Source organism: Ovis canadensis, chromosome 7, assembly GCF_042477335.2.
Source record: "Ovis canadensis isolate MfBH-ARS-UI-01 breed Bighorn chromosome 7, ARS-UI_OviCan_v2, whole genome shotgun sequence".
In the NCBI taxonomy this organism is placed as follows: domain Eukaryota; kingdom Metazoa; phylum Chordata; class Mammalia; order Artiodactyla; family Bovidae; genus Ovis; species Ovis canadensis.
The window spans coordinates 31,221,172-31,245,105 of NC_091251.1; the positions used below are offsets into that span (position 1 = coordinate 31,221,172).

A 23,934-nucleotide genomic window follows, 5' to 3' on the forward strand; every position below is an offset into this window, starting at 1 on the left:
ATACATCCAAAATGCTTAGCACAGTGCCTTTTTCATAGTAAACAATCAAATATTAGCTGCTGCTATCTTACTAATTTTTACTAGGAATATATATATGGAAAAGGCAATGGCAACCCACTCCGGTACTCTCATCTGGAAAATCCCGTGGACGGAGGAGCCTGGTAGGTTGCAGTCCATGGGGTCGCTAAGAGTTGGACACGACTGAGCGATTTCACTTTCACTTTTCACTTTCATGCACTGGAGAAGGAAATGGCAACCCACTCCAGTGTTCTTGCCTGGAGAATGCCAGGGATGGGGGAGCCTGATGGGCTGCCGTCTATGGGGTTGCACAGAGTCAGACACAACTGAAGCGACTTAGCAGCAGCAGCAGCAGGAATATATATTTGTTAGGTGAATGAATGGTGGCTAAATTTTTACACTTTAGAAAACTGAGGCTAATCAAAGATTCGCAATTACTCTTGAATTTGTTGTTACTTCATTGTTTTGGTGCCGTATTTCCTTGAAGGAAATACTACTCTTATAGGTAAAATGTAATTCTATAATTATCTTTTAGTTAAGGAAGGATTTAACAATCTTGGTCCTATCTCACTAGAATATCTTGCCAAGAGAATTACTGTTACAAATACTAGAGGGATAGAAAACTTTCAGAATGAGTAAACAAATTATGAAGACAATCTCCACCCTTTGTCCATTTTTACCATCTGGAAACTGCGGAGCTGGAATCATATCTGAGCCAGCAGAGAGTGCTGAAGCCTCTGAGTGGGTATCAGGTTTCACTCTGGTAGTCTTCTTCTCTCCTTGTTTCCCTTTGGCCCAGAACCTCATCTTAGCTCTCTGAGGTCTGTTAAGCGAAAAAAAAAAAAAAGGTAAAAATGGCAATCAGCATGTCCTATTGACATTATCTGTATATGACTTTAAGTTATATAAACAACTTTCATATGAATTAATTCATTTAACCTTCACAGTTAAGCTTAAGTCATATTTAATCTTCAATTGTACAGTTAAACTTCATCTGGAAAGTAAATGATAGTCTCCTCATCTTGAAAACAGAAATGAGATCCAGAGATGTTAACTAAAACCACCATTTATATGAGTTATTGTCATATAATCATATTAGTTTGCTATGACCAGTGCATTTTCTTGGCAAAACTCTATTAGTCTTTGCCCTGCTTCATTCTGCATTCCAAGGCCAAATTTGCCTGTTACTCCAGGTGTTTCTTGACTTCCTACTTTTGCATTCCAGTCCCCTATAATGAAAAGGACATCTTTTTTGGGTGTTAGTTCTAAAAGGTCTTGTAGGTCTTCATAAAACCGCTCAACTTCAGCTTCTTCAGCATTACTGGTTGGGGCATAGACTTGGATAACTGTGATATTGAATGGTTTGCCTTGGAGACGAACAGAGATCATTCTGTCATTTTTGAGATTGCATCCAAGTACTGCATTTTGGACTCTTTTGTTGACCATGATGGCTACTCCATTTCTTCTGAGGGATTCCTGCCCACAGTAGTAGATATAATGGTCATCTGAGTTAAATTCACCCATTCCAGTCCATTTCAGTTCGCTGATTCCTACAATGTCGACGTTCACCCTTGCCATCTCTTGTTTGACCACTTCCAATCTGCCTTGATTCATGGACCTGACATTCCAGGTTCCTATGCAATATTGCTCTTTACAGCATCAGACCTTGCTTCTATCACCAGTCACATCCACAACTGGGTATTGTTTTTGCTTTGGCTCCATCCCTTCGTTCTTTCTGTAGTTATTTCTCCTCTGATCTCCAGTAGCATACTGGGCACCTAATGACCTGGGGAGTTCCTCTTTTGGTACCCTATCATATTGCCTTTTCATACTGTTCATGGGGTCACAGCAAACATCCTCTTCCAACAACACAAGAGAAGACTCTACACATGGACATCACCAGATGGTCAACACTGAAATCAGATTGATTATATTCTATGCAGCCAAAGATGGAGAAGCTCTATACAGTCAACAAAAACAAGACCAGGAGCTGACTGTGGCTCAGATCATGAACTCCTTATTACCAAATTCAGACTCAAATTGAAGAAAGTAGGGAAAACCGCTAGACCATTCAGGTATGACCTAAATCAAATCCCTTATGATTATACAGTGGAAGTGAGAAATAGATTTAAGGGCCTAGATCTGATAGATAGAGTGCCTGATGAACTATGGAATGAGGTTCGTGACACTGCACAGGAGACAGGGATCAAGACCATCCCCAAGGAAAAGAAATGCAAAAAAGCAAAATGGCTGTCTGGGGAGGCCTTACAAATAGCTGTGAAGAGAAGAGAGGCAAAAAGCAAAAGAGAAAAGGAAAGATATAGGCATCTGAATGCAGAGTTCCAAAGAATAGCAAGAAGAGATAAGAAAGCCTTCTTCAGTGATCAAGGTAAAGAAATAGAGGAAAACAACAGAATGGGAAAGACTAGAGATCTCTTCAAGAAAATTAGAGATACCAAGGGAACATTTCCTGCAAAGATGGGCTCGATAAAGGACAGAAATGGTGTGGACCTAACAGAAGCAGAAGATATTAAGAAGAGGTGGCAAGAATACACAGAAGAACTGTACAAAAAAGAGCTTCACGACCCAGAGAGTCATGATGATGTGATCTCTAATCTAGAACCAGACATCTTGGAATGTGAAGTCAAGTGGGCCTTAGAAAGCATCACTATGAACAAAGCCAGTGGAGGTGATGGAATTCCAGTTGAGCTCTTTCAAATCCTGAAAGATGATGCTGTGAAAGTGCTGCACTCAACATGCCAGCAAATCTGGAAAACTCATCAGTGGCCACAGGACTGGAAAAGGGCAGTTTTCATTCCAATTCCAAAGAAAGGCAATGCCAAAGAATGCTCAAACTACCACACAATTGTACTCATCTCACATGCTAGTAAAGTAATGCTCAAAATTCTCCAAGCCAGGCTTCACCAATACGTGAACCGTAAACTCCCTGACGTTCAAGCTGGATTTAGAAAAGGCAGAGGAACCAGAGATCAAATTGCCAACATCCGCTGGATCATCAAAAAAGCAGGAGAGTTCCAGAAAAACATCTATTTCTGCTTTATTGACTATGCCAAAGCCTTTGACTGTGTGGATCACAATAAACTGTGGAAAATTCTGAAAGAGATGGGAATACCAGACCACCTGACCTGCCTCTTGAGAAACCTGTATGCAGGTCAGGAAGCAGCAGTTAGAACTGGACATGGAACAACAGACTGGTTCCAAATAGGAAAAGGAGTATGTCAAGGCTGTATATTGTCACCCTGCTCATTTAACTTATATGCAGAGTACATCATGAGAAACGCTGGACTAGAAGAAACACAAGCTGGAATCAAGACTGCCAGGAGAAATACCAATCACCTCAGATATGCAGATGACACCACTCTTAAGGCAGAAAGTGAAGAGGAACCAAAAAGCCTCTTGATGAAAGTGAAAGAGGAGAGCGAAAAAGTTGGCTTAAAGCTCAACATTCAGAAAACAAAGATCATGGCATCCGGTCCCATCACTTCATGGGAAATAGATGGGGAAACAGTGGTAACAGTGTCAGACCTTATTTTTGGGGGCTCCAGAATCACTGCAGATGGTGACTGCAGCCGTGAAATTAAAAGACGCTTACTCCTTGGAAAGAAAGTTATGACCAACTTAGATAGCATATTCAAAAGCAGAGACATTACTTTGCCAACTAAGGTCCGTCTAGTCAAGGCTATGGTTTTTCCTGTGGTCATGTATGGATGTGAGAGTTGGACTGTGAAGAAGGCTGAGCGCCAAAGAATTGATGCTTTTGAACTGTGGTGTTGGAGAAGACTCTTCAGAGTCCCTTGGACTGCAAGGAGATCCAACCAGTCCACTCTGAAGGAGATCAGCCCTAGGATTTCTTTGGAAGGAATGATGCTAAAGCTGAAACTCCAGTACTTTGGCCACCTCATGCAAAGAGTTGACTCATTGGAAAAGACTCTGATGCTGGGAGGGATTGGGGGCAGGAGGAGAAGGGGACGACCGAGGATGAGATGGCTGGATGACATCACGGACTCGATGGACGTGAGTCTGAGTGAACTCCGGGAGATGGTGATGGACAGGGAGGCCTGGCATGCTGCGATTCCTGGGGTTGCAAAGAGTCGGACACAACTGAGCAACTGAACTGAACTGAACTGAACTGAATCATATTAGTTATTATCATATAAGTACTTATGCCTGGAGCATAAGTACTTATGAGTATGGAGCATAACTCATAAGTACTTAGAGTTATGCCTGGAGCATAACTATATAGCGTTACCTTAAATACCTATAACAACAAATTTACATTCAAACCATAAACAGTTTTCAGGTGAAAAACTGGTGGTTTAAGTATTAGGTGACTTTCCCAAGGTTACACAGCCAGTGAGTGACAAAGTGGAGGATCATACCTACTATGCAACATTGCCTCATTCTTAGCACTTACATACTCTCTCCCATCACATACACCAAGGAAACATCCTGAGACAATAACAGCTTACTGACCCATGTATCCTAACTCTGTACTGGGAGGCTTACTTGTACATTTAGTGTTGGTTCCTTTGTATGTTTGTCTACCAAAAAAGAAATTTTTTTTTGAGCGTCTACTAGAAGCCAGGCACTGGGCTTGACTTACAATGACTACTTTTCATAACTGCCAAGATAAATGAGTATTTTTATCCTAACTACACATGAACATGAGGCTCAGAGGGCTAATAGAGACAGAAGTTAAAATCAGGTCTATCTTCTTTGGAAGTCAATTTTCTTTTATTCATGGTGCCCTCTTTTTTTTTAAATAGCATATTACTAAACTTGTACATCTATATGGTATGAAAAGAAATTGTTCCACGAAGCTTATTACAAATGATAGCTCTTCTCCTGCTATTTTTATCCCTTTTCTGATCCCTAAACAACCCTTTAGAATTTACTTAAATGGTTCTTTTAATATTCACCAAACTTATATTGCTATCATACTTGTGACCACAGATAATAAATTAAGCACATTCCAACACTCCAGTTCTATACCCTCCACAGACATCCCCTCAACAGAATATCACAATTTTAGTAGGTCAATATATAGTTTCTTTTAATTCACCTTTTAGTTTAGTTCTTTAGTGTTCACCTTTTTTACTATGTAAGTAATATTCACAACTGAGGCATATAGTACCCTATATAACTCATACTTTTTAGAGTTAATATTTTATTTTATATTTGCTCACTGGTTCTACATTCAATTCACCTCCAAGTGTTTCCCCATTTGTGAATATCTCCTCTCAATATGTTGAAATACAGTTAGGTACTCTATCAGTTCCATGTTCTTAAAGAAATCTTTCCCAGAGCCTTCTAACCTGCTCTATTCTGGAATGGTTCCCTCTGTGATTGCTGTACAACCATCATTTGTAAAGCTACTTTTAGGATCATAATGGAGATTTCTTTTGTCTCTTCTATTGTATGATGACATGTCTTTTGGTATGGGTCTATTTTCATTATGTTGAGCCTTGTCAATCTAGAAGCTCAAGTCCTTCAATTCTGTGACATTTACCTGAATTTATTAATGATTTGCTCCTCTCCATTTTCTTTGTCCTATCTTTCCAGAGTTCTTATAAGTGGGTCACTGGATGTCCTAAACTGCTCCTCTAATTTTCTTCTCTTTTCTTGCCTCTTCTCTCCCTTTGTCTTTTTGTTCAAATTTCTGAGAGATATCAGCTTTCTTTCTCATGCTTTGGACTTCTTTATGCTATTGTAGTTTCAATTTTCAAATGCTCTTTTTATTATTATGGATGTTTCCCTTTCAACTATTCTAATTTAATGAATATAGCCATATTTCTTTATGCAGAAGATCTATTGATAGTTTTATATATTTGTCTTAAAGCTTCTTTCCCCCATAGTTTATTTCTTCCAAGTTATATTTTATCCATTAATTTTAGTTTCTTTCATTTAAGATGTTTCCTCAAATGTGTGGTGATCATACTTGGAAACACTTCCCTTGTGGCTCAGCTGGTAAAGAATCTGCCTGCAATGCGGGAGACCTGGGTTCGATCTCTGGGTTGGGAAGGTCCCTGGAGAAGGGAAAGGCTACCCACTCCAGTATTCTAGCCTGGAGAATTCCATGGTCTGTAGTCCATGGGGTCTCAAAGAGTTGGACACAACTGAGCGACTTTCACTTTCACATGCCTGGAAGTTCTAGTGTGCATTGGTGGGGCTTCCAAGCTGTGGTTGCCCTTGCAGGGTTATCTGGCTGATACCAATATCTTTAGGTCTTTCCTTGAGGGTTGGGGACCAAAGTCCCAAAGACTCTTTGAATCATCTGCTTAGAGGGTAGGTGAAACATGGGAGCTGAATACACAATAAAATCTGGGGGATCTTAACATTCAGTATGTAGACATTCATAAAATCCCCCTGGTTCCAAATATGTACCTCAATCCTCAAGTATATCTGGTTACCTCTAAGTGCAGAAATCTTTTGTTTTATTCTTTCCAGAAAATATTTTCTCCTATTTTCTGCTAGGGTTGGGGAAGATCAGCCAGTCAGATGCTTCTTTCTCAGTTGGCTTAAGATTCAGCTTTCTCCTATCTATTAAGACATTTAAAATTTGTCTATTTACCTGTTGGATTCCACATTTTTATTATTTCTGTCTCCTGTTGCTTTGTTGCTGCTGTTGCTTTTGTCATATATAGGCTATTTTAGAAGGATGTGGAAATTAAATTTATATATTTAATCTGCTATCTCCACTTGTATATTTTTCTACTATGTTATATTTTGTTTCTCAAACTTTCATCTCCAGCATAATCTGCTCTAGATTTGGGTTACCTTGGATTATACTCTACAGTCACTGAGAAGGGTTATGAACCAGATAGATAATTCAATGTGATATTCAACATCAGGGAAGACCTCATATCAGTGAGGACCCAACTGTCTTACATAATACAATAAGGGACAAAGACATACTCTTGATAAATAAAAACTTCATATACTTTCCTAAAAAGAACAGTTATTTCCTGAAAGATTTTTCCAGTTATATTTTTACAACACTTAGAGCAGAATTTAAGTCCAAAACCAGAAAATATTTTCACTCTCATCTCATCTAATGTCTTTTCTTTACAACCAAAAATCCTAAGTCATATAATGATGTTAAGACTTTGCCCTGGGGCTTCCCTGGTGGTCTTGTGGTTAAGACTGCATTTCCACTGCATGGGGGTGTAGGTTTGATCCCTGGTCAGAGAACTAAGATTTAACAGGCCAAACTGTGGCCAAAAAAAAAGAAAGATTTTGCCCAAATCACAGTGCTAACATATAAAAAGACAAAGTTTATTATATATATCTGAACTGTTTGTTTCTGTCAGAGTAGGTACTTAGTATTTGCTGAAAAAATGAATTTCAAAACTTTCGAAATCAATAGCTGCTTTATGAATTATGCTTTTATAAAGATGCTCGGTAATTAGCAAATAGAATTATTTTACCCCTATTAACTTTCAGTGTTTGCTTTATACCTTATATCTGACTCTGAAGCCTTCTGTCTCACTGCCAACTTCGTAATCTCTCCTTGAGACATGGTCTTATGAAGCTTTGCTTCTTCATCAACTGAAGAAAACCGCTGTGATGTCTGTAATAATTACATATGTAAAGACTTTAAAACCAAGTAATTATCATAGCACTGTAATTAAAACTCGGATTATAGAATTATTTGAGAATTATACCTATTAAAAACATACAAAAATATTCATATTACTCAGAGATTCATTAAAATAAAAGAACCTACTAAAAATTCCATTAAGTTCAAACAGCAATCCGAAGTAAAGGGCACTTGGGTCAATAAAAACGCTAAATGGGAAATACCAGCTCATTGTGTTTTCTGACAATTTAGCAGACAACGTCATGTAGGGTGAATGGAAAAAAAGAATATCAAATGGAAAAGTAAGAAAAAAATCAAAACCATCTAAAGATAGGGACAAAAGATACAGGACCTGATAAATCTAGATATATAGGATAATTTAGGATAATTAATCAGTGGTTATCAACTTAAAGACATAGCCTAAACTTTAAAGAAAAACTTCTCAAGGTCTGCAAGTAAAAAGATCAAATAACTTAAAAGGGCAAGAGATTTATACTGGCAATAGACTTACCAACAATAACAAAGTAAGACAATAATAAAATAGCACTTTCAAATAACTCAGAATAAGAAAATATGAATCAAGGACTTTATATGTAGCCAAGAGGGGGAATTCCATATTGATGGCCCTTTGAGTAATCTAAGGGAAGAGCTTCGTCCAACCAAGAGACAAACAGGGAAACTTCTGCAAAATATTTGAAGTGATAATTTAATACATTTAATAGTAGATCTAAGACAAAATCAAAGGTGGGGACTATGGTGAAAGAATTGTATACAAAATTACATATTCTGACAAAGTAGGAATAAAAGCTTAAAAAAACCGGAGTAGAAGGGAATAGAGACTAGAATAATTCACCAATAGTTGTGTCACAATAGGTAAGAATAGTACTCATTTTAAAATGACTAATTAGAGTATTATTGATTAAATTTTAAAATATTAAAGGCATTTTTTAAAAGTTACATATAAAAGTAAACAATCAACAGAACAAGACCACAATGTTTGCTAAACATCAAAAGAAATTTAAAAAAATAAAAGAGAAAAAAATGAACACAGTAAATTTAACATAACATGATAATAACAAAATTGCAAGTTGAGAATTAATCTCTCACTTTCATCAATAAACATGAATAGATTTAACTCACCTACTAAGGGAAAGATTTTTTAATTTGGCTCACAAAGCAGGGCCCAACTATATTGTATAAAAAACACACCTCTAAACAAAAGGATCCAGACAGGCTAAAGTTGAAAGGACAAACAACAGTATTCTTGGCAAATGGAAATAAAAAGAAAACGGAGGCTGTAATATTACTAATGTAGAATTCAAGCAAAAAAACATGGAAGCTGACAAAGGACACTTTTTAATACTAAAAGGTACAATTTACAATGAGTAATAGGAATGATATTAACATTCATCTGATATAAGACAGATAAAAAATAATAAGGATATAGAAGACAAATAACATTATCAGTAAGGTAGAGATTATGGATGTATACTGAAATTTTATACTCTGGATAGAGAATACACCTTATCAAACACACAGTCAACAAGTAACAAATGCTGGCAAGGATATAGATAGAAGAGAACCCTCGTTCACTAGTAGTGGGAATGTAAATTGTTATGGCTAAATCATTACATAGTATATCTGAAAGTAACATAATATTGCAATCATATATTTCAATTTTAAAAATGCACGTGGAACATTCATAAAAACTGATCATATTCTAACTAACAAAGAAAATACCAATAAATTTGATCAAACAGAAGCATTATAAATAGTCTTTCACCAGAATATAATAAAACCAGAAACTAACAAAGATTTAAAAACAAAAAGGCTCTTCATCTGAAAACTAAAAAAAATTTTATTAAACAAGTTTCAGGTAAAGAAAGAAATATAAACTAAAATTACAGATTTTCTTAAAAGTAATAAATCCTTTACACATTAAAATAAGTGAGATACATCTGAAGTGTGACTAGAGGAGAATTCATAGCCTTAAAAACCTGTATCAGTAAAAATAAATGAATTAAATTATTCACTCAAAAACTAGAAAAATAAGAAAGTAAACCAAAATAAAATATAATAAATAATAAACATAAGGTAAAAACAGAAATCAGTGGAGAATGAAAAAAAAGGATATATGATAAATAAAACTAGATCCTGTTACTCTGGAAAAAATTAACAAAATAGACAAATAACTAGGTAAAGAAAAAAAAAATCTATAAAATAAGAACTGACAAAAGGGAAATAACCACTGAAACAGAACTTTTTAAAATCATGAGACTACTTTATAGACCCCTATGCAAGTAAATCTGAATGATGAAATGGAAAAAAATAGTTGCCAAAATTGACCTTATTAGACAGAAAGCTTTAAAGGGTAATTCTCCTAGAAGAAATAGAGGAACCTATGCTACAAAAAAGTACCAATCCCAGATAGTTTCATAGGAAAATTCTGTCCTCTGACTTCTGGGGGGGAATAAAATACGTATGTAAATACTAAGTGTAAGGAGTTCCCTGGTGGCCTAGTGGTTAGGATCTCACTCCATGGCCGGGGGTTCAAGCTCTGTTCAGGGAACTAAGATCCTATATGCTGAGAGGTACAGCCAAAGGGGGGTAAAAAAAGATTAATGAAAATCTGAATAACAAAACTGAAAACAAGAGAGCCCTAACAGACTAGAAGAAATTTAACAAAATAAAATAGGAAAGAGTATGCTAAAAAATAAGTAAATACTAAAAATAAGTAAAAATAAGTGTATGCAATAAGCTGCTGTCCTGGGGCCACCAATCTAAACTTTTTATGGCATAAACTGTTCAATTCACCAGTTTCCCAACTTGCAACACTCACCTCAAAATCACTAGCCTAGGTCTTAAAATATTATAAATATCCTTTCCTGACTTCCCCTTTCTGAAAAATTACTAAGACCTAGTCGAGGTGACTTTCTGCTTACTATAAAATAAGCTAACACACTTAGCTGTGCTTGATCAATGGGTTTTTTTTCTGGCAGTTTTCTGTGGAGCAAAGAGAAGGAAAATTCAACACAGATAAGGAGTGGAGAGTATCTCAGAGAAATACAAACAAAAATAGGAAGGTGAGAAGTACAGTAATTCTTCTGTATTGAAGAATGAAAATGAAAACTCAGTTTTATGATACAGGAGATAAAGTCAGACCCATGGAGATGACTGTTGAAGTGTAGGGAATGGTGGAAGAAACTATACAGAGAAAACTCTGTTACCTATATCAATCCTACAAATAAGGGGTAGAGATGATTTCATTAACTCACTATCCACAATCTTCAGAGACTAAATAAAAAGCTACATGAAAGCTATCTTCAAAATGCTGCTTAGCAGAACATGTTGTTGTTCTTGGGTAAAAACCAACATGGTGTGTATAAAAACTACGTGAAAACAGCATACAGAGACTAAACAGTTATTCAAATGGCAGAGTTATAAGTAGGAAAAAAAACCAAGGTCATAAAGATAGAAACTGCTACTCTCACTTCCACTTCTTCATTGCAGGTAACAACTAATTACCATTTTGTCAACTCCAGAGGTAATGCTTATCAAATCCCCTTGAAGGAATTCATAGCTAACTGTTTCTATCTCATTAGGATCAGTTATTTCACAACGGAAAGGTCAGTTGATGGCTTCCTTGAGGAATGACACACTTCTTAGCAAATGTCAGAGTTACTAAGTCACTTTGTCCAGAAAAAAATAAACTATCCAGCTTTTAAAAAAATTATGTGCCCATAAAATCAAGACCATTTAAAACCCTGAAGATATTCAGAATTTGATAATTCAGTAGATTCCAGTTAGAAATAATTAGTCTTCATTTTCACAATATCAGAGAACATTAGAACATGGTATATTTTCAAATAAACAGAAACATACTTTAAAACTGTCCCTACCCTTCCCACCCCCAACCCCGATAAGTATCTGTCAGCATAGTCTAGAGAAAGCAAAGCTTCTTCATGCAAGTGTCCACCAGAAACAAACACCGCAACCTATTCCTAAGATAGCTAGTGATGAAACACAAGGACAGTGAGGAAGCCGGAGAGGTGACTAACACACTGTGCAGGAGGGTGCTCTGCAACTACTGGCATGCAGTGACCGTCAAGCAGGTGAACAGAATCACAGGCAAAGACTGCCAGATAGAACCCTGAGAGGGGCTGAACGCTCCAAGCAGAAAGCCCAGCTACTTGGTTCATCTCAATAAGTTCTCAGAAAGAATTCTACCACCAAAAGGACTAAGGTTTGTATCAAAGGAAACTCTCAGGAACAAAATAGCAATTACAAATGCTAAATTCTTCGACTAATAAAAACTGGAGAATAATTTAAGTATGTTCCCTATTTATACTAGAAACATACAGCAGTGTTTTTTCATTCAAATTAGTTTGCTCCATTACATAATTTCATCTTCAACCAAAAAGCATATGATAGAATGTGTTTCAATAATTATAACTCAAAAATAGGGCCATCTCCAAAGTGGAGTTATTTAATCCTACACTGAAGAGAAGTCTTTGGTTCTAACTAGATATATTAATGAACATACAGGCTGAGCAACTTTTACCATTTGGTTCAGGGTAATGATTCATTAGTCTAGTTAGATAACTGGCTGTGCATTTTTCTATTTTTGTTGGTTATTTTATTTTTTCTTCTTTAGAATATCCATATTATCATTTAAAAAATGGGTCTATCTTCCAACAAAAGATAAAGACAATGAGAATATTCTGGAACTTAACGATAATTTTAATTAACTAGGTCTTTGGCGCAAACAGCCTGAAAGTTTAAAAAAAAAAGTGAAAGTGCTAGTCTCTCAGTTGTGTCTGACTCTTTGTGACCTCATGAGCCCGCCAGGCTCCTCTGTCCATAGAACTCTCCAGGCAAGAATACTGGAGCGGGTAGACATTCTTTTCTCCAGGGGATCTTCCCACCCCAGGGAACAAACCTGTGTCTCCCACATTGCAGGCAGATTCTTTACCATCTGAGCCACCAGAGAAGCCCCCGACCAGCTTAAAACCATTCTTTGAATATTGATAAAATATTTAATGAGTCAAAAGAAGACCATCCTAAAATGTTCCTCCCATAATGAACAGATACTACAGAAGAACATTAGAGACTAAACTTAATTAAGAATATGCATGGAAATAAAATGCATATCACTCTACTTCCTCAGTGATAACATTTAGTACACAGTAGGCATACAGGGTACTCCTATTGTATTTTCCAGGCCAATTCCAAAATCAAACACTTTATATCCATAAATACACTCAAACTTATCAAACTATATGTACCTAATTTGGGCTGAGATATGATAAAAAAGCTATTTTATTTATGCAGCTTTATTTAAACATAATGTTAATGTTATACTTTGTGATTAATACAAATTCACATTATCTACAGCCTTTTTTAGTTGGCTGGGTTGGTCCAGGAAGGTATTTTTGTCATTTCTCATTAAATTTTTTAAAAATTCATGTTTATTTTGTATTACTAAAAAATGCAGAGGGGAAGCAGGTTTAAATGCAAAAAAAAAAAAAAAGAGAGAGAGAGAGAAAGAGAGAATACTATTTCAGTTAAAAGCTACTGGATTATTTAACATATACTCTATTCAGTAGACCACAGAGAGATCAGGAAACTATGGCTAGCAGGTCAAATAAAGCCCATTGAGTGTTTTTGTAAATAGTTTTATTGGAACACAGCCATGCACCTTTGTTCACTTGCCTACGGCGGTTTCCATTCTACAACAGCAGAGGTAACTAGTTCCGACAGAGACTGTATGACCCATAGAATCTGAAATATTTAATATCTGGCCCTTTACAAAAAAAGTTTGAGGCTCTTGTTCTAGAAACTTTGAAGATAAAACACAGAAAGCTTCTACATTAGTGCTAAGTTAAATAATTTTATTATTTTTTGCCTAACTTATGATTTAACTGACATATACTGCTAAAGCGCCCTTAATTCAAGTCCTGTTAAATTAAGCTTTAGCTCTAGTTGCTGTGTTCACTGAGGTTTCCCACGTACAAACCATTATATGGAGAAGAAGCTGTGAAGGTTAGCTTTAGATTAGCAAAGACTATTTCCATCAGATTTGCTTGTTGCCTATTTTTCTTATATTGCTGTAAAATTACCATTTCGGAGTCACTGTGAGAGGCCTGACCCAGGCTGGGTGCAGGCCCTAGCTCAGAGTGAGAAGCTTGGTCAAGGGAGAGAAGGGGCTCAATAATGTCATCGTAATCATCTTCCTCTGTATCCCCCTCCCCATCGGCAAAAGTACCTCTAGTCAAGAAATCGGAGCGCGTCCGCGCCATTCGAGCTTTCTTTTTATGGGCCGGTCTGGCAACCTGCTTGACCAAATGATAAAACAAATAACACAACAATGTTTTGTTTTGGCTTTTTGGGAGATGATGCCAATGAAAGACATCAAAGAGCTCATGAATTTCTTGAAACATCCCCTCCCACCCCATGCCTTTTCCACTAGAAGTGACAGCCATAACCAAAATCAATCCATATTCATTACTCTGGACAAAGAATAAGAATGGAAGCTAAATCCACACTGTTCTTCTCCATAGCCAAGGAAGTCATCTTTCACTGCCATAATAAGTCACCAAAGTCACCTGCATAAATTGCCTTCTTTTCTTTTAGAATTCCTTTTTTTGTAAATATAATCTGGATTTGTAGGCATCCTTCCCTGCCTGAAGTATTCCTCTCTGAGTATAACAGACTTAACTCATGGCTTCTTTTTCTATAAACACTTGGGAGTAAATGAGTAGATCAAGTGTTCTAACTACAAGAACAGTAATTTCCAAAACAGTATGCACCTATTTTGCATAGAAGATAAATAAAACAAAATTCAACACTTACCTCTCCTTGGGCCGGCCCAGTTAACTTTACAGGTTTCCAAGTTGGTTCATCTTGTTTCTGGAGTTGAGGATTTCCACTGTTCAAGGCGTCCGTGGTGACACTTCGGATGAAACAACAGGATTACATTTCGATTCCTAGCAGATAACTCATGGCAGCAGTCTTAAAAGGATAGCATGAAATATAGTCTAACAAGCCAGGTCAAAGAAATGGATTTGATGATGAGAAAGGGAAAATACTAAGTCCACAAATCTTAAGAATTAGTCTTAGAAGGGGTCTTTACACGCTCATCATTATAAAACACCTGATAAGTAGCTACCGAGTGATGAGGATCTCATTACTTTGCTTTATAGGGAGACGGTTCTATTGACAAACAAGTTTTCTTTCCGAAATCTCTCTGCAACTTTTATCTGTTGGCTTAATTTTAAAACTTGAGGCTGTACAGAATAAAATCAACACTGACAAAGTAAGAAATTGTTATCAAACTAAAAACAGTATGCTCCAAACCATAAAGACGGTATAGTGTTAGTTTATGAGAATTTAATTTTTGCTTGAATAACCACATGATATGACTGCTTTATCATTAAATTCTCTGCAGAAATGAATGTTTGTGTCTGATGAAAATCTGAAGAGAACCTATACTTTTCTTATACTTTTATAAACCCAATTATCTATATTAACTCAGGACCATGAATCTTAAAATTTATCAGTAACATATTGTTCATCTCTTCTTAGCAAGACTGTAAACTCACTGAAAATCATATTTTACCTTCCAGCATACTTCTGAGTTTAAAGTAGACATTAACTTATAATATCATTTGGCAGACTAACTGCCCTTGCATTCAAAATCTTCCATGAAGGCCTAGGTTATCTTGTACAATAATCTCTAAACACACCCTTCTTACAACTAAAATCTTCTTAGAGACCTCCCTTTCTGACCACTATAAAATCAAGTCCATTCAGAAGGCTGTCTTTTCACCTTGCTTATATTTTCCTTTGTTGTGCAGAAGCTTTTAATTTTAATTAGATCCCATTTGTTTATTTTTGCTTTTATTTCCAGAATTCTGGGAGGTGGATCATAGAAGCAACTGACAAACAACTAATCTCAAAAATATACAAGCAACTTCTGCAGCTCAATTCCAGAAAAATAAACGACCCAATCAAAAAATGGGCCAAAGAACTAAATAGACATTTCTCCAAAGAAGACATACGGATGGCCAACAAACACATGAAAAGATGCTCAACATAACTCATTATTAGAGAAATGCAAATCAAAACCACAATGAGGTACCACTTCACACCAGTCAAAATGGCTGCGATCCAAAAATCTGCAAGCAATAAATGCTGGAGAGGGTGTGGAGAAAAGGGAACCCTCCTACACTGTTGGTGGGAATGCAAACTAGTACAGCCACTATGGAGAACAGTGTGGAGATTCCTTAAAAAATTGCAAATAGAACTACCTTATGACCCAGCAATCCCACTGCTGGGCATACACACCGAGGAAACCAGAATTGAAAGAGACACATGTACCCCAATGTTCATCGCAGCACTGTTTATAATAGCCAGGACATGGAAACAACCTAGATGTCCATCAGCAGATGAATGGATAAGAAAGCTGTGGTACATATACACAATGGAGTATTACTCAGCCGTGAAAAAGAATTCATTTGAATCAGTTCTGATGAGATGGATGAAATTGGAGCCGATTATACAGAGTGAAGTAAGCCAGAAAGAAAAACACCAATATAGTATACTAACACATATATATGGAATTTAGGAAGATGGCAATGACGACCCTGTATGCAAGACAGGGAAAGAGACACAGATGTGTATAACGGACTTTTGGACTCAGAGGGAGAGGGAGGGGGTGAGATGATTTGGGAGAATGACATTCTAACATGTATACTATCATGTAAGAATTGAATCGCCAGTCTATGTCTGACGCAGGATGCAGCATGCTTGGGGCTGGTGCATGGGGATGACCCAGAGAGATTTTATGGGGAGGGAGGTGGGAGGGGGGTTCATGTTTGGGAACGCATGTAAGAATTAAAGATTTTAAAATTTAAAAAATAAAAAACTAAAATAAGAAAAATTTAAAAAAAATAAAAATAAATAAAAATAAATAAAATCAAGTCCAGCAATCCTAGGTTGTCCTAAAAGATTCCCTTTTGATTATTCAAATGTCTCTTGCCACAGCTGAGTCATTTATCTTTGATTTGTTCTCCAAAAGAAGGACTATTAACAGGATCTTTGATAGCACCTAGCTACTCTGATTAACTTCTAAACTCACAGCAGTTTCTCTTAAGTTTCTCCATGATTTCTTTTTTGTTCTCCCTTACTAACCAGATGAAGACTATGATGCACTTACCACCCTACGGCATAGAAAGAACACTAATCTAATGTTACTTCCTAATCAGGACACCCAATGCTGATTTCTAATCAGGAAACTCAAATTCTGGGCTCAGCTATTTCTAACTATGTGACCTTATCCAGGTCATTTCATGTCCAAGGGCACCAGTGACCTCATCTATAACATGTGGCAACTGAATAGATAACTTAGAAACACTAACATTTACAATTCTATAAAATGCTAATGTTTCTAAAATTACTTACAGAATGAGAAGGTGTGAAGTATGGATTTTCCTTAAGCTTTCATGCAAACAATCTAATACATAATCATTTTGAAGATAAATAGTTGTTAATAAGGTAAAGTAAACTAGGTCAAGTAGCTGTTAAGACTGTATCTTGGCAAAATGATAAAAGGAGTAATTCACAAGTATGATTAATGTTTTTGAAATCTGCCTCTTGAGAAATCTGTATGCAGGTAAGGAAGCAACAGTTAGAACTGGACATGGAACAACAGACTGGTTCCAAATAGGAAAAGGAGTACGTCAAGGCTGTATATTGTCACCCTGCTTATTTAACTTATATGCAGAGTACATCATGAGAAACAATGGGCTGGAGGAAGCACAAGCTGGAATCAAGATTGCCAGGAGAAATATCAATAACCTCAGATATGCAGATGACACCACTCTTATGGCAGAAAGTGAAGAAAACTAAAGAGCCTCTTGATGAAAGTTAAAGAGGAGAGTAAAAAAGTTGGCTTAAAACTCAACATTCAGAAAACTAAGACCATGGCATCTGGTCCCATCACTTCATGGCAAATAGATGGGGAAATAGTGGAAACAGTGACAGACTGTATTTTTGGGGGCTCCAAAATCACTGCAGATGGTGACTGCAGCCAGGAAATTAAAAGACACTTGCTCCTTGGAAGAAAAGTTATGACCAATCTAGACAGTATATTAAAAAGCAGAAACATTACTTTGCCAACAAAGATCCATCTAGTCAGAGTATGGTTTTTCCAGTAGTCATGTATGTATGTGAGAGTTGGACTATAAAGAAAGCTGAGCCCCGAAGAATTGATGCTTTTGACTCTTGAGAGTCCCTTGGACTGCAAGGAGATCCAACCAGTCCATCCTAAAGGAAATCAGTTTTCAATATTCATTGGAAGGACTAATGCTAAAGCTGAAACTCCAATACTCTGGCCACCTGATGCAAAGAACTGACTCATTTGAAAAGACCCTGACGCTGGGAAAGACTGAAGGCAGGAGGAGAAGGGGATGACAGAGAACGAGATGGTTGGATGGCATCACTGACTCAATGGACATGAGTTTGAGTAAACTCCGGAAGTTGGTGATGGACAGGGAGGCCTGGTGTGCTACAGTCAATGGGGTCACAAACAGTCAGACACAACTGAGTGACTGAACTGAAGTCTTCTATAAAACAGATTCATGGATCTAACAACTATATACACACACACACACATCCCTCACGTAACTAAATCAGAAAGGCAGAAAACAATATGTTCTTAATATTTTCTGATGGGCTTATATGCTACGGACAATCTACAGGTTAATGGGCAGGACTAGGATCTCAAGCTGTCATGTAGTCCAACTGCATTTTATAATATGATATAAAAATTCTTCGTGGAAAAATAAAGTATCAATGACCTCTTGCCCATTTTCTGTAAAATCTGTATGCAGTTTTTTAAAGACTGAAATATTTTTTAAAAAGCTCAGGATTTGATGAGAAAGTTATTTTCACAGTTAGTATGAAATTTAACTTTTTTAGCCCTAAGATATAGCTCTCCTTTCATTTAAACAGTGATATTCTTCCACAAGAACTGAAAGAATCCACTGTGTAACTGGGCTTAATACAAATATTTTAAATTTTATAAAATTTGGTTTACATACCACTTAAATGCTTTCTCACAGCTACCACTAATTAAGAAAACTTAAAAGTATAAGGAACTTCCACTTATACAAGGTATCTAAAGTAGTCACAGGGAATTCTCCAGCTATCCAGCGGTCAGGACTCCAAGCTTTCACTACTGAGGGCCTAGGTTCAATCCCTGGTTGCAGCGCAGCCAAAAATAAAACTAAAATAAAGTAGCCATTGTTATAAACAGAAGGTAGAATGGTGGTTGCCAGGGGCTAGGGGTAAAGGGAAAAGAAGAGTTGCTTTCAAAGGTAACTGAATTTGTTTTGCAAGATAAAGTTCTAGATTTGTTGCACAACAATGTGCATATGGGTAACACTACTGAACTGTACACTTTAAACTGGTTAAGATGGTAAATATTATGTGGCTTTTATCCGCCCCCCTCAAAAAAGTACAAAGATATTAATGAAGACCATAAATAGGGCCACAGCTATCCAAATCCCATTAATTTAAAAGCCTGATACAAATAAGCTTGGACTGCTACACCTAACAACTGTGGGGCAACCAGCATTTGCTGAATGTCTACGGCATTTCCAGCCACTCTTATGGCTCTCCACAAATGCTTTCTCCCTTAACGGGAGGGAACTAAAAATCCTGCTGCCTGTACTTAGTCAGAGACTCCCAGGGTATAATTATATCCAGTTTTCAGGTGGCTGGTGTAGTCAACAATCAGGAAATTTTTAACACAGAAAATGGCTAATTTGAGTAGCACCCATACAAATAACTGAGGTAGACCAAGGCACCTTAATGAAAATTTCCAAAAAGTTTCTCATTTATACATAGAAATAAACACTTCACTTACAGGGAACTACTCATATTTTCCTTTGGCGTGAAAAAAATGGCCTTAGTAGTTCCATCTCTGAAAGGGTCATCAGATTTATGGCTACAAGGCTGAGCCGGCCTAAGGTGTTCTCTCTTTGAGATGCGACTATGAGAGTGTTTACAGGCAGCATTCAGTTGGGTGGACATTCTGTCTGCCTTGGGTAACTCCTTGACAGTATGAGATTGGCCTGGGCCTCCTTTTCTTTCAAAGAACAGAGTGACAGGTCGGTCCTTCAAGGGTAAGTGAGCAGAGGGACTGTCTTTTGGGGCAAGAACAGAATCTTTTATAGTTACTGACGGAGTCCCAGCCATACTGAGTTCTTCATCCTTATTTGGGGTTTTCAGGATGAATAGAGAGGATGGTCTCTCTATTCTCTGCTTTGACTGATGGAAAGATGGTACCAGAAAACTCTCCCCAGTTCTTGGCTTTTCAATTGTCTTGAAGGCTTTACGCTCCTTTTCTAAAATATCTTTTTGTCGGCGAATCTGTTTCATCATCTCTTTTTCATTCTGCTGCTGCAATTGCTTTTGCCTTTCTTCCTTCTCAGTGTTCAACTTTTCTAACTTCTTAAGAACAGCATTTGAAGAATCTGTATTCAAAGAAGCAACAACCTGATTTTCTCCTGGGAGGTGGTACTTTCCAGCTTCCCTGCTGATATCCAAAGTAAGAGATGGAAGCGTTTCTTCACTTTCCAATAGTTTGCTTCTCTGGACACTTGTGTCTAGTTGGGAGCTCGTTTTCAGTGGGTCTAGATGGGGAATATAAAAAAATGTAGGCAAACTACTTGAAACAAAGGGGTCTCTCAGCTGTGGTTTACAGGTAATAGATTCAGAACTGCAAACCAGTTTTTCCTTCGTAGCCCCATTCTTTAAATGCACTGAGTCAGAGGGTGACCCCCTTTGAGTCAATGTGTGGTTAGTCTCACTTGCAACACTGAGAGGATAGTCCTGTGGATCAAAATCGGAACTGTGAGATACCTCAGGGGGCACAAATGGCAAGTCTCTTTCATCTAGAATCAAGGGCTCTGGTTTGCTCTTTTGGCTCTCCTCACAGCTCAGAAGTTCCAAGCTTCCTTGCGAGCTTTCACTCTCAGGTGTGCCCTGTAAAGACTGAAGGCCCTCAGGCATCAGTTCCGTAGACCATCTACGCTCTTCTGAAGGAGACACGCCACCAAGAGAACGGACTTTCAGCAATTCTAAGCTAAATATAGCTTGCTCTAGTTCTCTCATTCTCCGACTTTCTCTTTTGGCCCGACTCACTTTTTTCTGGTGGAGATCTTCCAAGGACTTGGGTCTCTCTCTTACAATCACATTTTCCTGCAAGTCCACACCACTTTGACTTCTGGCTCTCTCCTGTCGCTTGTTTGGGGACTCATTCAAGCAGTCCATGGAACTTTCATGACTAATTCGATTACTCTCTATCACAGATTTACATTCCTCTACGGCTTTTACTCTGCTGTCAAATGAAGAATCTTCCCATTTTGAAGGGTCTGAACCGTGAATTTCCAGAGTCCCATATGGCTTGATACTTGCCAATCCAAGTTCTAGTTTTGCTTCTTTTACTCTTTGTTCTTTCAGAGATTTAAATCTATATCAAAACAGAAAAAAAAAAAAAACCCAAATGGTTAGAGCTATCTCTTGGTTACAAATGGAGAGAAAAAGTTTATTCAGAATTTTTTAAAAAGTGAAAAAAAGTCTCAAAAATTTTTTTAATAATATTAAGTATTTCTTTAACATGGATGCATATTTCAGAATTCTGTTTCTATGAGTGAGATGATGTTTTATTAAGTATATTATTCCTAATTGGGCACTCTAATCAAAGCATAAGTTAACTCAGAAGCAAAGCTCTCATTTTAATAACACTTTATTTTAAGATAAACCTTAAAAATGAAATTGAAGTTTCTGAAAGTAAAAACAGTTGGAATGTTGCCAATTTTTAAGGATTCAACCCAGTGTAAAGTTAATTCTTAGCAGTTATAACAAGACCATGTAGGTTTTCAATCCAATTTAATTCAATATTATAAACCGCACAATGTGGTTTAAAACCACTGGGGGGATCGAAATTGTACACAACCAGTTTTTGCCTGGAGAATCCCAGGGAGGGGGGAGCCTGGTGGGCTGCCGTCTATGGGGTCACACAGAGTCGGACACAACTGAAGTGACTTAGCAGCAGCAGCAGCAGCAGCAGCAGTTCTAATTCAAGTTTAGACAAATGTTAGAGCAGACATATAAGCAAAGTACTTGACAAAAGAGGAGTTAATTATTATGGCAATGAAGATTACCTTTGTCTTGCTCTGAATCCTCTACACAGTGACTGCAAAAGGATAATTTTGTTCCTTTGTTCTTGATACCTCTTACACTCCCTGTAGCCTTTCCATCTTGCCTGTATACAGATAGCAGCCAAGTGCCTCCGCCGACAGTGCTCCCTCCATCTCTGCTGGATGACGATGGCGGCAGTCCGCAGCTCCAAATACCGCTGCCTCTGTAAGTGAGCACGCCAGGAGGCTTGCAGAAGAGTGGCTGCACTTGCCATAAGTAAAGCATCCTTCTGCACAGCTGCATCTCTGACTTGCTTCTGATGTACGTAATTCCTCCAGAATTGCTGTGGGGAAGACAAAATAATAAAACTGGTATCATATAGCACATTTTCATAGAAAAAAGAAATCTCTTATGTCGTAACTAGAGATTAAGTAGCTAAACAGCTAAATTGTGGGTGGTTAAAGTAAAAAAATGTTTTCCAGATATGATCAGTGAAAATAACAATTTTAGATAATATAACCTTGATGAAGTTAATTATACAACTTAAAATAATTTAAGTTTTTGATGATTTCATGCCCTACAAATTAATTTTAATAAATTCCATTATATTTTTACCTACAATTTGCCAGTACTAATGGGTCAATGTGTATACATTTCCAAGATTAAGATATTAAAGACTTTCTTGCACAAACAGAAAAGGTTCTATGGAAAACAATTGTCAATGAGGGAGAAAATAAAAAGATAAATGTAAAATATGAATTTGAATAATTATAACAACAATATATGTATCATTCTCAAATATCACTAAGAAAACTAAAAATAACTTTGTTAACAGAAATTAAGGCACATAACTCTTTTGTTCCTAATTATACCTCACAAAACATTATAACTATAAATTCAATTTAATTTCAACTGTACATTAATATATGTACTAATAGTAAATTGTATTGCCAGGTAAATCCATTGGTTGCTATGAAAATTAAGAAATGAGTAGGACACATTCGCATCTCTGAAGAAATTTACATTCTTATTTAAATGCTTCACAATAAAACAATTCTAGTTACTAAAACACATGCTAAATAAACTGGCCAATCTCATGTAAAGAATCCTTTACTTCCCACCTGGATGACAACAGATGCCTGTCTCAGATGGAGGAAATGCTGTCTACATAGCAAGACCCTGAACCATCGCTGCAGCAATATGATTCTGCGGAGCACCTCTTGGTGAAGCAGATCCTGTAGGTGTTGTCGTTCCTGCTCCTTTAGGAACACCTACCAGAAGGGAAAAAGATGAAGAATACAGTTCAAGAAGAAATGAGAAATGTATTTAATGCATCATCATTCCTATGATGATTCCCGTGGTAAGCTTTTTTAGAGAAGAACAGGTACAGCAGCAGACATGTACAAGTAGTCCTGATATTTCTAAGATTTAGTCAAAGCAGTCATTCTCAAATTGGAAAGGATGTATTAGAATACAGAAGGGGAACTGGAAAGGTGAGCAGAAGTACAAAAATCCCAGTGCCAGAGATTGTGATATATTATTCCCTGGGGAAATTCACTGCTGTCAGGAGCCAATGATTATAATAGTGATAAATAACAACCATCTTTTTAAAATCCAGTATGCATCAAAGGCTTCTTTGCTGCCCAAAGATATTCATCAGTTTGTTTATTCACTCTTTCATTCAATTATAAATCTTTAGGAATTTAGGGGTATACAAAGATAAATTAGACACCCCTCTGGAAACAGGATTTGTACCTCAACTTTAAGAACAGATAGATATTAAAAACTGTATATATTTAAGATGTACAATGTGATGTTTTGATGCATGTATAAACACTGTGAAATGATTATCACAATCAAACTAAGAAACATGTCCACCATCTCCCATTTTTGTCAAAAATTTTAAAAAGATTTTTAAAAAGCACAGATAGGTATCAGAAACCCATAGAGTGAAACAGTAAGCTATCAACAGCAAGAGACAGAAGACCCTACCTGAGCAAAACAAGGAGCTGCAAATAAGAATAAATGTACATACTGGGGACCATGGAACAATTAAAGAGTATGAAGTCACAACATGGAGGTTCTTGAAAAAGAGAAATATGTTTAAT

General features: G+C 36.9%; 1 protein-coding gene across 16 annotated transcripts in view; it reads right to left on the reverse strand.

Annotated features, from left to right (window-relative positions):
• Positions 1 to 23,934, reverse strand: part of MYO9A (myosin IXA) — a 242,739-nt gene that overhangs the window by 46,735 nt on the left and 172,070 nt on the right. For 7 of the 16 annotated variants that reach the window (XM_069595546.1, XM_069595541.1, XM_069595545.1 and 4 more), the window contains 7 exons: positions 22,948 to 23,097; positions 21,850 to 22,169; positions 19,548 to 21,155; positions 14,471 to 14,570; positions 13,738 to 13,953; positions 7,497 to 7,609; positions 699 to 841 (listed from right to left, as the gene is read on the reverse strand). In XM_069595546.1, coding sequence (XP_069451647.1) covers positions 699 to 841; positions 7,497 to 7,609; positions 13,738 to 13,953; positions 14,471 to 14,570; positions 19,548 to 21,155; positions 21,850 to 22,169; positions 22,948 to 23,097 — 2,650 coding nt within the window. The remainder of the gene's footprint in view (positions 1 to 698; positions 842 to 7,496; positions 7,610 to 13,737; positions 13,954 to 14,470; positions 14,571 to 19,547; positions 21,156 to 21,849; positions 22,170 to 22,947; positions 23,098 to 23,934) is intronic. The other 9 variants (XM_069595547.1, XM_069595542.1, XM_069595544.1 and 6 more) reach the window with 2 other exon arrangements.